An 18934-nucleotide genomic window follows, 5' to 3' on the forward strand; every position below is an offset into this window, starting at 1 on the left:
TAAGCAACAGCTAGCAAGTCCAGCTATTTCATTTGGCCATTCCTTCATCTTTTTACAAGGTACCCATAAAGAACAATAGCACTCTTCTTGCACAATGTCAGTTCTGTATAAAATGAGGTATGTTTCTCTTCTCTTAGTAGTGCATATCAATGTAACAGTGCAAAACCAATTACAATGACTAAATGTTCATAGATCACCTTGTCAAAATACATTTACCCCACAATCACTTTTACAAGGCAAACAAGGAATCACTTGAGACATTGAACACACAAAATCCTTCCGATCAAATAAGCTCAGGAACATGGGTAAAAAAAAAACCTGTAACACAAATACAACAAAACTACCAAAAAAAAATACTGGGAATAAATGTAATGATTTCAATGGCAAGCTAATGTGTACACTAGTTGCATGGTTCGCCTCTCACTCAGAAAACCAATACCAAACAATAATAATAATATGATGGAACCGAGGGTTCAATTTAAAAAAAATCCCTTGGAATGTTTAATCGACAAGCATAACTTTGAGCTCACGGTCAAATAGAATTATCAATTTAATTTGAGTTATGAGAGGATCTATAAAGACAAATGCATGTTGCTACAGGTGAAACAGAGCAAAACTCCTTCCTTTAACCACTTAAACCCTACTATATTGACCGGGATCCCATAGGATTCTGTACTTGGCCCCCTGCTTTTTTCCCCAAGAAATTTGATGTCTCCCAGGACCCAAATGAGTGAAAATAGTTCACCATCCATCAGGTTGTGAACTTGTAGATCGGCTATTTTCACTACTTCTTAAAAGGTTTATTTAATTTTTATTGATGGAATTTCTGCGATTGATTTAAAAAAAAAAAGTTTGACATTTATTTTTCATTTCATAAGTTTTATATAATAATAATAATAATAATGATAAAAAGATATTTATTTGTGACCCATATAAATGGACCCAGAGTTATTTATGACATGCCCGTTATAGTGACGCTAGGGTTCATGTGGTTAAAGAAAATGTTAAGAAATCTAGAAAAGACTACAAACTGAACCATGTAACCATCACCATCTCATCTCGTTGACTCAAGTACTGTGGTATCCCCAAATAGTGTAAAGAACAAAGCAAAGCACATACGTTGTACAATGTACAGTGTTTCATAAAAACCCTGTCAGATATATATATTTTTTGGGGGGGGGGGGGTAGTCCAAGAGAACACAAGCACAGCAGCTTAATTCAACTGTCATAAGTTAGTGCTGAATTCTACAACGAGGGTCTTACTGTACATAGCATAGTGTTAAGTCTTTTAAAGAGACAAAAATATCCCCTTGGATACTAAAAACATCCACACATTTCAAACGTGTTTCATGATGAATATGGCTATAACGCACACATCCCCCACACTGACTGATGTAGTGAGTACAAATCATACAATATAAAAAAAGACATACAGTATATGTCCCTTCAAAGAAGGCCTGAGAGTACTTCTGATGTTGGATGTTAAAAAGTGGATTGTCCTGTCTTTCCTTTTGGCCAAAGACATTCTTGCAAATGTCCTAAGGTGTTTTTATACTGTCTCTGTCGGGGGGAAACCTGTTACTTTTCAGGATTCAAATTCAAAAGAAGCAGATCTACAAGCTCGCAAGACGCGTTTCGAGCTTGTAGCTCTGCTACTTTTGATGTTTTTGTGTGACGCTGTAGTATGATCAAATAGGGCACTAATTTACGAACATAAAAAGTCAAAATATGGAGATAGAAGGTTTCTGCCCGACAGCAACGATATACAAAGTACTGTAAAGACAAAAGTTAACGAAGCCTTCAAAGTAAAACCCATAAGAATGTTTGTCCATAGGTAGCCAGCTGTCTGAAATCACCATCTCTGCAATCAAAATGTCCATAGGTAGCCTAGTGCCCCACGACACCAGATTTGGTGTCCGTAGCGTTGTTCCCACGTTGCGTTCGTCCGACTCTCCATTACTAACCTATCTATCTCTAAACCTAACCGCATGCGTAGCCACGTAGTCGGAGTAACGAGACGTCTGACTTTCGTATTCCTCCCAACTGATTTGAACCTGGTTAGGTGTACTGTCGGGCACTGAAAATAGGCGGGAGCTTGAGGATCGGCTATTTTGGGGGCACTGGGCCTGAAATCACCTTCCCTGGAAGAACCTTCCCAAGAAAGGTTAACGGACAAAAATGGCATTTGCAAACAATACAAGGAACTCCTGCTCCTCTCCCTTGACAAAATTAACAAGTCTTGAGACGAAAGCATCCTGCCGGAATGTACAGATAGCCACGTTTCTCAGGAAGCGGTACAATGGGGGTAGGTTTACCACTTAAAACCCTCTAAAACCCTCCCTAGAAAGTTTAGGCATAAGGGCTAAGGCGGCGCGCAAGAGGCAAGATACGTCCTTCCAGTGGGGGCTCCTCACTGGCAGGGGAGCCAGTAGGGTATAATAATAATAGCAGAGGCAACACAGAAATGTGTGGGAGGTTTGATTGGCATAATGAGTAATTTGGGAGTTTTTTTCTTTTTTTAAAGGAGGGAAAACATAATTGGCAACTCTAGATGTATCCTGGTCAGCAGTCACCATGGCATGCATGACTCATCTCTCAGGAACAGAGGGTCAGGTAGAAACATGTTCTTCAGTTAAGCTCATTGACCAACGCTTCCCTGTCTGACTGTCAAGTGATTGTCCTGAAAGTAGTGGATTTGAACGAACATGAATGACTAAGGTAGTGACATTAAAACACTAAATGTCCTGTACTGTATTTATGTAAGCCAGTGATTCTCAAACTTCAAGGACCCCCATAACTCTGAGTGTGTTCAATTTGTACATTTGTACACGCTCAGAGTTACAGGCCTGCAAGGGTCCAAATGGTTCAAGTTGTGCACTCTCAAGAGTTACATGCCTATAAGGGGCCCGTCATGAAGCCCTGACGGTCCCTGGACCCTGCTTTGAGAACAACTGGCTCAAGCAATACAAATGTAAATATTTGGCTATTTCCAAATATGAAATTGAAGTGTTATATTGTCGATGCTGTAAAAAACCTAGACTTATTTTAAGATGTGATCAAATCATACATATAGCATTGTGGATATACAGCTTACATAATTATTAAAAAATAAAATAAAACATTCACATTCAAAAACAGAGCACAATTCAACACCACCATGCTCTGGTAAGGCAAATATGAACTGAGCAAAATTATATCAAGAATTATTATTATCACGTAGCACTGCGGCTATCTGGCATCAATAACCCTTCACAAATCCACAGGGATCAGGGTAGTGAGTGTTTAAGACGGGGACACAAATATTATTACATTAATTCCCAGCAGGCAATTTTATGAAAAGAAAAAAAGAAAAAGGAAATCCCTTTCAATTGACACAAAAATAAAACCTTTACCAAAGTGTCTCTTTCACATGTAACTAAAATGACTGAACTTGGCATCAATAAAAGAGGTGAGAGTATTTCGCACGCGACTGATTTTTCAAATCCGAAACGGCTGCCTAACCAACTGCAAACTGTACAAATTCATGGATCTCTCACTCACAAAAAAGAATATCTACAAAAACAAAAAATCAAAAAACAAAAGCAGGTCTATCTGTATTTATGTTCAGTACAAAAAAATAGCTTATAAACTGCCGTAATGAAAAAAATGGATGACAATGGATCTCCTTGAAAAAATATGGTGAGAGGGTGACAATTGTGTTTCTTTGTGATTTTTTTGTCTTTTTGCTATAAAATATAACCCCCCCCCCCCCTCCCCGGATAAACTTGACCCTCCCCCTGGTGTCACAAATATAGTGCACTGTGCGACTTGTAACAAAGTTTGGCCTACTCTACGAAAGATTAGTGTAGTTGTCGTATTGTCCAGTAGGGGTCCACTGAGGAGTGAGGATACAGATAAGTGTAGTTGTCATAGTGTCCAGCAGGGGTCCACTGAGGAGTGAGGATGGCAGGCACCAGTGGTTTAGGAACGCCAAGTCCTCTGTTAGTCTCGTCGCTCCCTCTCTCTCTCTCTCTCTCTCTCTCTCTCTCTCTCTTTCTCGCTCTCTTCTCTTCTATAATAGAGCACAGAAGTCTGACATCACTGCCACTAGGGAAGGGACGGTAAGCGATATTATCATTTATTGTGATAAAAAACACTCACGATAATTGTATTGTGATGATTTAATTTATCGTGATATCGTCCCCCGTCATGTACTGGGATCAATTCACCTTTTATTTGCCAAGCTGCATATCCGGTACCACTTAAACTCTCCATAATTGGTAAAAAGGTACTTATAATATACGTACTTGATAGTCTTTTTTGTCACTCTCTATCAAATGTCTTTGCCAAAAAATAGCCGATCTACAAGCTTGTAGATCTGCTATTGTTTGGCAAATGTTCCGCCACCAGGATAATGGATTTTGATTATCGCGATAATATCGTAAATCGCGATTTCTTTTGTCACAATAATCCGATATCGTCCCATCCCTAACTGCCACTAGAGGCCCCCCCTGGGTCACGGCGTTGTCTTTTTGTATTGGAAATCCCATAGGCAAATCTTATATCTTGTCATTTCTGTGTTCCAGAAATAAACAAATCAACCCCGGGTAGTTTCACTCATATGGATATGAAGCATCAACTGACGGTGAAAAAGTACTAATTTATCCAAAGAGTAAGAACTTTTTTCTTTTTTTTTTCGCAGACATTATCAAATATAAGTCAATATCATAAAAGACACAGAGTCACAGAGTTCTTTTACATGACCCAATCTAAGGTTTGCCTATGGGACCCAGGGGTAGTGGGAGTGGCGTCAGGACTTGGGTACTCTATAGACCCATTTCCTGAGCAACGCCCTCCGGCATTGCCGCGGTGTAAACAGTTGTGTAAAGTAACTGGTAACCTACATTTACTTAAGAACTGTACTTAAATACAATTTTTAGTATTTGTACTTTACTTGAGTATTTCCCATTTTCAATAATTTTACTTCTACTCCACCACTGGCTGTTTACACCGCGGCAATGGCGGCGGCACGCTCAGGAAAACACTCTATAAGGGCCTGTTCACACCAAGCACTACGTGGAACTACAACTGTAGTCCTTCACCATTGTCTTTGTTGTAGTTGGTAGATGTGGAAAGTTATAGTTCTTGGTTTGAAGGGGCCTTTATTGCCTGATTTATACTTGGTTGCGTGCTGAAAATAGACAAACTTACAAGTACATCTATTTGCGGCGTGAATGATATAAATCGGGCTCATCTTCCTCATTGTCAAGTGGAGGGCTGTGCACTGTGTGTTGAACCTGTGTAGAAACGAACGCTGTCCCCCCTTCTCACAGATAAGCAAATGCACAAAATACACACATGAACACACGCACACACGCACGCGCAGACACACACCCACACGCATACACACACCCACACGCATACACATACCCGGCTGTATGTTACAAAATGACACATTTGTCTTTATCCTTTGATTCTTTCTTGGCTTTGCGCTCCCCAGAGGAGGTGTGTTGTTTCCCCGGGCTGGCCGTGGCGGGCCCTGCTCCCGCTGCTCCTCCTGCTCCAGTCCCCCCTGCACCACCACCACCTCCTCCTCCTCCTCCTCCTCCACCTCCTCCTGCTACTCCTCCTGCTGCTGCTGCTGCTGCTCCTGCTGCTGCTGGCATGGCTCCTCTGTCGGCCTCGTCCACCCCTACAGCCTCCTGCTGACCCTGGTGAACAAACACACACACAGGACTGGTCAGCCAACGACACCTGCAAGCTTAGGAAAACCAATATATCATCACTGTTGGGCAAAAACCTCATATCTCCCAAGTTTCAAATGTGTACGTTTTATTATCGTAAAGTAAAGCCCCGCTTCATCATACAAGACTACCGCACAAAACAAGTTAAAATAGAAAACTCATATCTCCCAAGTTTCAAATGTGTACGTTTTATTGTAAAGTAAAGCCCCGCTTCAAGACTACAAGACTACCGCACAAAACTAGTGAAAATAGCTGATCAACAAGCACTTGCTTGTAGATCGGCTATTTTCACAAATCATTTTTAAAATGATAAATACAAAACGAACGGTTTTGGACATACAAGGTTTCCACCCGATAACACTGATATATACAACCACCCTAAGGACTACTAACAATTGTGTTTCCTGAGAGGTCTGTACAGAGTGGATCTCTAATATAGACCTACTGCACATATAAACACTATCTGTACATAGGGGACCTCTGCCATAGAACTACTGTCTATGTCACTATTTCAAAAAGCTTTATACCCTAGCCAAAATGTATTGTATATACTGTATATACAGTACCTGTATAATGTCGCAATGTGACATACTGTACTTTCCCTATTTTGTTCTTAAATTGTTTTTATTATGTTTTGACACTTGCTTTGAACCATTTGTTTTATCATGCCAAAAGCTCCTTTGAATTGAATAGTCTTCCATTAGGAGCTGTCGGCGCCTTATTTCATTTCCCAGAAAACTGCAGGTCTGCTGCCACTCTTATTTCTCTTAAAACACAACTAACTTTCTGTTTGACACATTTTTTTCCTTCTTTCTTTAAACTCCTTTTGTTTTATGCATCCTAATGTCATTGTATAACCGTTTCCTTTGCTTGATGTTCTGTCTAAAGCACATTGAATTGCCTTGTTGAAATGTGATCTGCCTTGTCATTCTGCCATCTATGGTAAAGACGTGCTGAGTGCAGAGCATCGTGTTCCAGCGCTCTCATTGTCCAGCGTTCCTTTGGTGGAGCACCCAACTTATGATCAAGCAGAAAATAGTTCCAACTTTTTGGACAGGATTGCCTCTCATCAGTGTCACATTTGAACCTCTTGCCTGTGTGTCTGAAAAATCAGGTCATTTCACTCTATTTTTAGCGGTTACCACAACCATAAGACGACGATGTTTACCGTGGTTTCAGGTCTAAGCTATTTGTGCTAATAATGCAGATGAATGCAGAATCGTATGCTGTGGCCATCAATAAACGCGTGCATACTGAATAAACTGTTACTGTTCAGGACTCAAATTCAAAGGTAGCAGATCTACAAACTTGAAACACGCCGCAAAAGCTTTTGTGTGACGCCTTAGTAATTAGGGCGTTCATGTTTTGTGGGTTTTCCTGCCCGACAGCAATTTTTTTTTTTACCACTGAGCCAATAGAGCACGACTGCTCGCTCAGGGGATAAACTTTGTGACCTCCAGGCAGTATTACCACTTGTCGACCAGTAGTGGTCATAGGGTAGGGTATGCCTACCACACAGGATCTAAAATGTCTCAATATAAGAGCAGGGAGACCAATTACAACCACAGCAGTCTTGTCTCAGTTATATTGTATTAACGTCACTCACCATACAGATTTATTTGGCAAAAAATAACAGTATTTAAAACAGTCCAGCAGTTTAGGAGATTAGCTCTGGAGAAACACACCGAGTAGAAAACTACAGAATAAAGGTGAGGTCACAGTGCCCTCAGAGTGAGGAGGGGTCTAAACTCCTTATCTAAGAATGGAATGCTCTTGCCTTTGAACATTTTACTGCAGAGAGCTGATTATTGCTGCTTATTAAATATTATCTCAATGTTTCCTTTGTTAGGCATCAACAGATGACTAGAGAGGATGTTGATTTCATTCTTTTGGGCGGAGATCGAGGCTATAATTAGCTTAAAGATGAGCTGTCAAATTATACTTGACTTTCCATACTCTGTGATCAACACACACAAACTCTGAGACTTCTAACGCCCTACTTGATCATACTACAGTGCCACACAAAAGCATCAAAAGTAACAGATCTAAGTACAAGCTCAAAACGTGGCGCAAAGCGACGTGTTTTGCCACTTTTGCTATTTTTTAATTTGAATCCTGAACAGTAACAGTTTGGGAAATATGAGGTTTTCACCCGACTGAGACGATACATTATAACATTAAAGTTAAATATTTTCAAAAAGTATAAAGCATTACGTGAAAAGAAATGCATAGGAGATACAGTAAACGGCTGGCTGAGGAGCCATAGGAAGTACTGTAGAATAATGAGTTGAGCCTATGCTTTCATGTCATATTGTTGTTGCACTCTCAGCTGAGTCTGGCATAATTAATAATGTTACAATACAACCGCTGACATTCTTTCTTCCTTCTTTTGATCTCTGTTCCGTTGTGGGTGGCAGGACTGATAAACTGGAAGTTGAGCCATTCTTTTGAACATGGTTCTATTATGTTTCCGACCTGCCGATTCCAACTATGAGCAAAAGTTTAAACAAGGACTTTCTTGCTTGACCATTAGTGGCGCTATCTAGACCAGTGGTTTTCAATCATTTTCATGTCAAGGACCCCAATTGATACGTATCAGGCAGTGGAGCCCCATTTGAATATTTTTAAAGCCAGGGAACCCCTTTAAGAGATGGTGTAGTTGAGATTAGATTAAGAACAGAATTCTACTACTGTCTAATGTCTATACTGTAGGTGGGGAGACAACATTGAAGAGAGTGAAACCTACATTATGATATGTATAGTAGTGAGCTAAAAAGTTTGGGAAGCACTGATCAGTCTAACAGGCACTGATCTAGACAGCTGAATACATGCTCAGTCTAACGGGCAGACTGAGAGGGAGCACAGCTAAAGTGCAGCTCTTAATGTTTGTTAAATAATGCAGATTCATAGAGGCAATACACAACAGAGGGTAGGAGTGCCGCAGGGATTGATGTATTTTTGTAGACAAACCCGGAAGTTTGATTTGAGTGGATCTGATACACTGTATGGTCTCTTTAGCATTGTCCTAGTTCTCTACTATTAGCGACTATTAGCCCACCGGCCCCAAAATGTAAGACTCTGTTCCACCCCAATTAAATACTGAGCCTCCATCTGAGGTCAATCTACCGCATGTTTCACTTCTCCCTAGATCCTATTATCCACTATTTTATGCTTCATTGTAAGTGTTGCACACTGCAAAAACAGACGACTTACAAGCTCACACAACGTGTAATGATGAGACACCTTGCGAGCTTGTAGGTCTGCTATTTTCTAGGCCTGTGACGATTCACTTTTTCCCGATTCGATTCGATTTCGATTCATTGGGTGACGATTCGATTATATCACAATTAATTGCGCTTTCCTGCGATTTGCGATTCGAATCACGATTATTGCGATTTTTCCCCAAAAATTACAGCTTTTTTATATTGAAACATTTTAAAACAATTCTAAACAATATAAAACATTAAAAGTTGAATCATATACTTCAAAATCAATGCAGCCAAATAAAGTCAGTCAATCTTTCTGACATTTATTTCAGCCAAAGTGCCAGTGGTACAACATTACAACATGTTCCTGGTCAAGATGCCAGAAAACACAGAACACAACAGTCATAAATAAAAGATAGAAGAAAAATCGCTGTGCTGCAGGCACCGATCGATCACAGCATGAAATCCATAAATTCTTCTAATTTGTCACTGTAGCAGCATTTATATATTTAATGATTCCTCTTACTCAACATTGACATTGTATATATTAATTCAATTCAACTTTCGATTCTAGTCCTAGTCCTAGGAAAATTCCTCCAAAAGAAAAAAAGAAAAACGTTTTCCTATAAACACAGTGGCAATATTGTCTGCCCTTCATTATGTTCAAGGTTACTTGGTTATAATGGTTAATAACATATTCCTTTAAAAGCAGAATCAATAATAGGCCAAAGCCCTTAAGATTGTTTTTCTGTACACTATATTACACATTTGGGATCCTTGCTCTTGGCATGAAAATGTTTGAGAACCACTGTTCTTAAACAATATCAGACAGCAACATTTCTGTTTGACTGACATTCCCCAATTTTTTTATTTTTATAGACCTGTTTGCTCGCAAAAACAGGATCTGGCAACACCTTTTTATAGACCTGTTTGCTTGTTTCTGTGTCAGAAACTGAATCGCAACGCTTCATCCTCCTTTACAATTAGCTGCTAAACGTTAGCTCCTATGAAAATGACTGTTTTAAACTCTATAAGGGAATTACAAACTTTATCCTTCGATCAACAACAACTGTTGTCCATGTCTACTCCTATGGCTTTGGAATTATGTTTTTTTTTTTTTTTTTTGGGAAGTTTTACAGCAACGTGACTGAGTAGTTATCTCTCATGTCGCACACAGAGAGGGAAGGAGAGAGACGTTAACTGGAGCCACGCACACACGGACACACACGCATCTATGTCAAATGAGGGTCATTCTCAATGAGCCTCGTTAGTTAACCTAACAACACAGCTGGCTGGCAATAGTGTTGAAAACGCATCGTGTTCACTTCTCTGGATTCTAATCCAAGCAACTTGGAGCATAACATTGTGGATTTTACTTTGAGATGACAACAGCTACAAAGGTAAAAGTAAGCTAATTATATTATGATCTATGATGAATTATTCCAGTGTCAGTGGTGTATCCAAGAGCAGAGCAGTTTTCTCTCTACTCCGTGTGCGTGTGTGTAGAGGGGAGAAACGTGGCTCACAGAGAAGTGAACTGCCGCACGCATGCACATTGCACACACACACACACATAAAATCGGGAAAATCGATTCTGAACTTTGAAAATCGATTAATTGAATCGCCGGCCTTAACATCGCGATAATATAGTGAATCGATTTTTTTGCACAGGCCTACTATTTTCCAAAATCGTTGAAAATGTTTTGCCCTAAATTTGCTTTCACTCTCCTCCCTGGTCTCCCTTGAGAGCTTGTAGATCGTCTATTTTGTGCGCAGTCCCGTACGACGGACGAAGAATACTACGCAGTCTTACAGTAGCATAATGTTAAACTTTGTTGCGTGTCACAACAGCTTTAATAAAACAGACAAAACATTGTTTTAAGTAGGGTTAGTACCACCTCCTGAGCAGGCGGCGCCTCAAATTATGTTCTGAGAATTTGGTCTGAAGCCGAGCTGTAGCGTAGTGAAACAAACCCAGAGCCCCTGAAATACGTCACACAACAGCAAGGCGAGGGCTGGGATCTGGAACCAGAGGAACAAAAGAAACCGGATCCAACATTTTGAGGGACCGGAATTCGGTTCCATCACATTTGGAACCGTTTCCGGAACCGGTTTAATCTACACAATTACAATAGTTGAGGTGGTTCTCAACCTTTTTATTTCAAAGACACCGTTACAACATAACTCTGAGGCCCCTTTTCCACCAAAAGAACTTTGGTTCTAGAACTGGTTCCGTTCTAGATTCTTGGAACCTTGGTGTTTTCACGTAACCGGCGGCCATCTTTTGGTTCCAGTTCCGAACCAACTTTTAGGGTTCTGAACCAATTCATTTTCAGTGGAAACACTCTGAACTGTTTCAATATTAGGCGGGGAAAAAATAACTCAACCGGTTCAACCCCGGTGGAAAGGGGGCCTGAGAATGAGACCCCCGCTTCCACCTCCCCACCCCGTCTCCCTCCCAGCAGACCTGTGCTTGCTGGGCCATGGCTGCGGCCTGCTCCTGCTCCTGGTAGTACTGCGAGGCCCGCCTGTCCTCCTCCTCCTGCAGCTTCTTGGCCAGCTCCAGGTCACTGATGCCCTCTGGGAGCTGCTCCCACTGGAGCTCCTGGCTCTGCTGCTCCTGCTGCAGCGACAGCGCCATCAGGTAGTCCTGGACGCATACACACACACACACACACACACACACACACACACACACACACACACACACACACACACACACACACACACACACACACACAGACACAGACATACAGAGAGAGATTACGTTTTGTTCAATGTGATTAGAGCATATTAAACAGTGGAGTAAAAGTTATAATATTCATTTATAATATACATATTTTCAGTTATTGCGGTAACAAGTCACTGTTTACAGGCGGTATTGGCGGTACTCCTCCAAAAAGTTGTTAAATAAAAAAATATATATATATTAATTACAATAATAAATCGAACCTGTGCGAAGTGAGCGGTGCACACACGAGCATATCTCCTTGTATGGGTCGTTCTGTCCGTGACGTCAGTTACTTTATGTGTATGAGCATGGATCTCCATCCCTGCTATTACAGATCCGTACTAATACACACAAAGTGAAACGTAGGAGCGCTTTGCACTGCTCAACCATTTAATTTAAATACATTTAAATAAAAGAATAATCACTGTTTAATCACGGTTATGGACTCGACAAGTGAAATTGGAAGTGATGAAACAAAGGAAAAAAGTGTGCAGACAGAATTGGAAGTGGAACACTATGAAACGGATAAAACAGTATCAAATGATCTTTGTGGGGTTCTCTCTCCAAATTGAATCTGAAAATGTATTTTGTGTTTATAAAGATTCTAAGAGCTGCAGAGATGGGGAGATCCCTGTTAACTTTCACCGTAGAACACAAAACTACAATAAATACCACTTACACTATACCTTTAAAGCACACCTGCTTTGATCAGTGTAATAGCTGCTTATATGGCAGATTTCGATGTGTGTTATTAGCAAACTCTTTCTCATTCACATCTTTTCAAACTCACGCTGATGAAGTAATACGCACACAGAAACGGCTTATCCCTACTAAACTAAATGGTGCAATATAGCTCTTAATTTATTCTGAACTTTGAAAGTTGACTTTCTTGACAGACTATGACTACTCCTGACTGGGAGATTAAACTTAATTGGTTTCTGTGATAAACTGTTTTATTCATAAGGAAGAGTGGAGGCCTGTGGAGAAAAGCCACGTCCTGAATACTGTTGCAGTAGTTTTACTCTCTCTGTGTGTGTGTGTGTGTGTGTGTGTGTGTGTGTGTGTGTGTGTGTGTGTGTGTGTGTGTGTGCGCGTGCGTGCGTGCGTGCGTGTGTGTGTGTGTGTGGCTGCGTGACTGTGTGTGTGTGTGTGTGTGTGTGTGTGTGTGTGTGTGTGTGTGTGTGACTGTGTGTGTGTGTGTGTGTGACTGTGTGTGTGTGTGTGTGTGTGTGTATGTGTGCGTGTGTGCGTGCGTGCGTGCGTGCGTGCGTCGTGCGTGTGTGCTGTGTGTGTACTTGTTTTTTCTGCTACCACCCAGCAAAATCCCTCAGTACGAATTCAACTCTGTACGGGTTCATTTGGTTCAGTAGTTTGTATTTGGTTCCGTTTGTACGCTCTTCGGAGTTACTCTTCAGAGTTTGGAAGCGAGACTAGATGAGAGGGGGGCCAGCCAAAGAGCAGACAAGCTGTGAGAGTGCTGAAATGCACAGGAGAATGTGAGCCTCATGCATTATGGAGAAGCAGTATAGCAGCTTGGCACTGTGCTGTGCCCAGAATGGCCATGGGAGGGCGCCAAAACCAATCCCAGACCTCAACTGATACTCCATGGATTAAGCAAAATAAAATCTCACAATTTGCAAATTTTTTGTTAGGCCAAGTCCTAATCTACGATTTTCAAAATAGCATGAAAGGAGGCTAGTGCTCTGTTTCCTAAACCAGGGGTCTTCAACGTTTTCAGGCCAAGGACCCCTTAGTTGAGAGAGAGATGAAGCAGGGACCCCCACAACCTTTTCATAGATTCCATATCGCTTGACAGCACGATCATCAGTGTATTTTGGATTCATGTCAATTTGTGTTTTCAGATATTTAACAATTAGCACAATTGTGTAAATGATGGCGTTTTGGTAATATTGTTCAATGTGCCTGCTGTTCTACATACTGCTAACCACAGTTTGCATTAATAAAATATCTGTGACCATTAAGGTTTATGGAAGACGCTTCTGAACATGTATTCTACTGCTAGTGTGACAACTTCAAATACTCTTTCATCTTAAAGAAAGAATGAACGAACGCACTGCAAGCTGGTAGATAGGCTACTTTCGGTGCATGTCATGCTTCCATTGAACACTTCAATGGAATCCAAACGACTGAAATCAGTCGTGGCGACCGAGAACTGAGGAGGTCTGCATTTCTGATGTCTGTGCAGCGGTAGAACAAGTAGAGTAAGGTGGGGTAAAAGGCCCCCCCTAAGGATAATGTCTATTTTATGACCAATTAAAATACATTTTGATATTAATTCAGTATGTACATGTTAACAATGCTTTACCCAATACACCTATATGGGCACCATGTTGAAAAATTAGATACATTTGATTTTATAGTACAAAAAGAAAAACATGTAAAAAGGGCCTATTGCCCCACTACTGGGGTAATAGGCCCCCCTCTATGGGGTAATAGGCCCCCTTCTATGTCCTGGAGCAGAATAAGTGCTACAATCATGAAAATTGTCATGAGCATTTTCCATGGGTCCCTTGACAAGATAATTGTCAGAGGAATTTGAATTTTCAAGATGGTGGCCATTTTTCAAGATGGCTGACACCTTAGTGGAGCAGTTATGTGATATAATAGTTTATTTGGTGATATAAGTATGAAAATTGGAATGAGCAGTCTCTGTGGGTCACTTGACAATTAGCCACCCACAGCTACTTGAAATTTCAAGATGGCGGACATTTTTCAAGATGGCGGACACCTTGTGGAGCAGTTAAGTGATATAATGGTTTATTTGGTGCTCCACTAAGGTGGTGGCCATCTTGAAAAATGGCTGCCATATTGAAATTTCAAGTAACTGTGGGTGGCTAATTGCCAAGTAAGTCTGGGTTTCCGAGGCTAATTGCCAAGTGACCCACAGAGACTACTCATGCCAATTTTCAGGCTTTTATCACCAAAATACCCAGGGGGCAAAGGAAGGTGTGCTGCATTTGCCCCGACATAAAAAGTTGTCCACCAGAAATATTATCTATGACCCAGTAGGATCACAACCTATATGGACAACCCGGTCAATTTGTACAACAAAGTCCAATATGGCCGCCTCAATATTAGCCCCTATTAGTTTTAATGGGGGGTGAATAGGGCAACATTTTAAACTGAGGGATATTTCCACGAAACTTCACAGGTTGATCAATGGTATACATATGAACATGTTTTGTATTGCAATACAAAAAAAAAAAACATTTTTGTATTGTTTCCATGAAATCCAATATGGCCGCCACAATATGGCCGCCATAATGTAAGGACCCAGAAAATAGGTTTTGCCTCTAACTTCTGAACCAGATGAGCTAGAAACGCAAACTTGGTGTCTATTTCATGGTGTCTGACCATGGGAGACTCAATGGAATAGCTAATTTTATTATTGGGTGTGTCTGGACCTTTATTGTGCATATTTGCAAGATGGTGGATTCCCAAAATAGAGCTTTAACATAATTTCTACCATGATTGTTGACTGCTTTTGCAAATACAAGCAATATGAATCCATTTGCTAAGATGTATGGCACAGAAGGGACTTATACCTGTATTATTCTTGAGTTTGCATGTTGTCAAAATGGCTGCAAACGAGATATTATATTTCCTGTCCGATTCTACTGTATGTAGTTGTAGCAATGACTTCAGATAAAATCAGAGACCAAAACAATGTATCTTAGAAATTATTTTTTTATAATAATAAAAAAAAGAGATTATCTCAATGAAATGAATGCAACTGCCTTTTTGGGTCTTTCACACATAGACATGCACATGCTTTCCAACAACTTCAGCTTCAGGGAAATTATAATGAACACATGATTAAAACAGGCTGCATTATAATGCAAATAATTGCTAGTCACTATCACTGTCATGTGTACCTATCCTGCTGCATCTTGTCTCCAGTCCTTGGCAACGACACCCCAAGTAGCATGCAATTCCCTTCTTCGCACATGAAGTTCAATCACCCGATAGAGACTTGGAGTAGAACCGCTGCTCCTTCACTTGGAAAGGAGTCAGCTTAGGTGGTTCGGGCATCTAGTACGGATGCCCCCCGAGCGCCTTCCTAGGAAGGTCCTCGATGCACGTCCCACTGGGAGGAGACCCCGTGGCAGACCTAAAACCAGATGGAAGGATTATATATCCAGACTGGCCTGGGAACGCCTCGGTATACTCCCAGAGGGAGTGGAGGAAGTTGCGCAGGATAAGGAAATCTGGAAGTCTCAGTTGGAACTGTTACCCCCGCGACCCGATTCCGGATAAGCGGTTGAAGATGGATGGATGGATGGATGGCACATGAACAGTTTTTCTGGCAGCCTTTGATACAGCTACATGATATTGCCTTGTCCATTGATATAGGCCAGGCTGGCTCTGTAGATGTACAGGGGACTGCCTTCCCATCACTGAGAGACCATCCATATTCAGTGAAGCAAGGGATGTCTGGCTTCGCGATGTGTGCAGTTTTATCTATTATGGCTGCAAGAGCAGCTCTTTTCAGGTGCAGGCCAAAGGCATTTTCTGTAGGTGGCAGCAGCTTCAACAGGGTTGATCGGTTATTTAGGAACTTGTACACTCTCAGCTTTGCCAGGTCAAAGTCCTCCGAATGGTCAGCTTTTGATGCATATACAGCTATTGTGAGGTCTCTAGCCTGATTCTTGACATCCTCTGAGAGGGAATAAGAGGAATTTTCACCAAACTCCTGAAGTGCAGGGAGATCTAGGCCCATGCTGGTCTTGAACCATGCCTTCTTTCCAGTGAAAAAGGGATAGCTGGTGGTATCTCTGCCACTCAGGCTGTGAATAAAGGGCAGGGCACGACACTGTGCGAGTCCAAGGGCTGAGACCATGTGATGGATAGGAAGATATGCATCCTGCTCTGTTCTCACCCACAGCTCTGGAAGGTCTAGGAGGTGGGTGGCAGCATGATATAGATGCCTATATCATGCTGCCGCCATGGGAAGGCAGTCCCCTGTCCATCTACAGAGCCAGCCTGGCCTATATCAATGGACAAGGCAAGATCATGTAGCTGTATCAAAGGCTGCCAGAAAAACTGTTCATGTGCGAAGAAGGGAATTGCATGCTACTTGGGGTGTCGTTGCCAAGGACTGGAGACAAGATGCAGCAGGATAGGTACACATGACAGTGATAGTGACTAGCAATTATTTGCATTATAATGCAGCCTGTTTTAATCATGTGTTCATTATAATTTCCCTGAAGCTGAAGTTGTTGGAAAGCATGTGCATGTCTATGTGTGAAAGACCCAAAAATGCAGTTGCATTCATTTCATTGAGATAATCTCTCTCTTTTTTTATATTTTTTTTAATAAAAAAATAATTTCTAAGATACATTGTTTTGGTCTCTGATTTTATCTGAAGTCATTGCTACAAATACATACAGTAGAATCGGACAGGAAATATAATATCTCGTTTACAGCCATTTTGACAACATGCAAACTCAAGAATAATACAGGTATAAGTCCCTTCTGTGCCATAAATCTTAGCAAATGGATTCATATTGCTTGTATTTGCAAAAGCAGTCAACAATCATGGTAGAAATTATGTTAAAGCTCTATTTTGGGAATCCACCATCTTGCAAATATGCACAATAAAGGTCCAGACACACCCAATAATAAAATTAGCTATTCCATTGAGTCTCCCATGGTCAGACACCATGAAATAGACACCAAGTTTGCGTTTCTAGCTCATCTGGTTCAGAAGTTAGAGGCAAAACCTATTTTCTGGGTCCTTACATTATGGCGGCCATATTGTGGCGGCCATATTGGATTTCATGGAAACTTGCAATACAAAAAATGTTCATATGTATACCATTGATCAACCTGTGAAGTTTCGTGGAAATATCCCTCAGTTTAAAATGTTGCCCTATTCACCCCCCATTAAAACTAATAGGGGCTAATATTGAGGCGGCCATATTGGACTTTGTTGTACAAATTGACCGGGTTGTCCATATAGGTTGTGATCCTACTGGGTCATAGATAATATTTCTGGTGGACAACTTTTTATGTCGGGGCAAATGCAGGTTTCCCAAAAAAAGGCTGGTTTGCCCCCTGGGTAAAATAACCCTTTATATCACATAACTGCTCCAATTAGGTGTCAGCCATCTTGAAAAATGTCTGTCATCTTGAAAGTGTCCATTTCAAAGTGACCCATGGAAACTGCTAATGCCAATTTTCACGTTTGTATCATTAACTGAACGATTCTGCCAAAAATAAGCAGTTATTCTCTCCATGGGGCAAAAAGCCTCCGGGGGCTTCTTACCCCACACGAGGGGGGGGCCTATTACCCCAACGCTGTCATTGCAAAGAGTGTCATCTTAAATCTTAAACCTTTTTTATTTTTAAATTTTTTTAAGTTGATAATTTATCATAAGGCCTTCCTAATGATATACAAAAAATAAGTGAAGAGGTTCAACTTATTTACACCGAGTTTGGAACATTTTCACAGTGACAAAGAATTAGATCAGTTTATCTTAAATGTGTTTGATTGAGAAAGTTATGACCTGGATTAAGGTGAGACAATGAAATGTTGTATCCATGAAGAGCTAAGGATGCCAGGAATGTGCTGAAATCAAAATTTTTGCCACCTTGTAGTTCTGTAGTCAAATACAGCTGGGGGGCTTATTACCCCAGGGGGGCCTTTTCCCCCACTCTACCCTACTCATATTTTAGTAGCAATAACACAATAAAGGTTACAAGGAAAAGGCCTGTATTTAAAATATTACTTGTGTAAAAAGGATCTTAGTATAAGTAATAGTACTAAGATTTCTTTTTTTTCTTTTATAATTTATCATTTTCGAAAAACCTAAGTATAAAATAGGGACGTAAGTGGTTGCCAGACCCAGGGGGTCGGCCTACAAAAGGCTTTGTCGGTCTGTCTGTCGGTCGGTCCCTCTTTTCCTCAGTGTGCCTGTGTTTGCCTCTGACTGCTCATCTGCCCCTCCCTTCCCTTGCTCGGCTGATTGCCTTGAGTGCCGTCACCTGTACAGGACCAGCTGAGTTGAGTTGGCTGACGAGCTGCTGACACTATAAATTCCTCAGCCCATCTACAAGCTCACAAACATTTCCAGCTGCTCAGCCTATACAATCCTGTGTGTTCATGTGTTAGTTCAGTGCCATACTAGTCAAAACAGCCGATCTACAAGTTTTCATTGCGGGTCTGGCAGAACCAGGTGACCTGGTCTAGTTTTATAATGATGTTCTAAATCTGCAAAGTATTTAGTAACTAAAGTGTATAAATGAATAGT

The 18934-nt window shown here is 41.0% G+C and overlaps 1 protein-coding gene across 1 annotated transcript in view; it reads right to left on the bottom strand.

Annotated features, from left to right (window-relative positions):
* Positions 1-5420: 5420 nt before the first annotated feature.
* mindy2 (MINDY lysine 48 deubiquitinase 2) overlaps positions 5421-18934 on the bottom strand; it is a gene marked incomplete at its 3' end in the record, with an annotated part of 47887 nt that continues 34373 nt past the window's right edge. Inside the window, exons 9-10 of the mRNA XM_080729591.1 lie at positions 11424-11579; positions 5421-5684 (exon numbers count right to left, since the gene is read on the bottom strand). Coding sequence (XP_080585717.1) covers positions 5421-5684; positions 11424-11579 — 420 coding nt within the window. The remainder of the gene's footprint in view (positions 5685-11423; positions 11580-18934) is intronic.

The sequence above is a fragment of the Nannobrachium achirus genome, assembly GCF_963921795.1.
Source record: "Nannobrachium achirus genome assembly, chromosome: 7".
NCBI lineage: Eukaryota > Metazoa > Chordata > Actinopteri > Myctophiformes > Myctophidae > Nannobrachium > Nannobrachium achirus.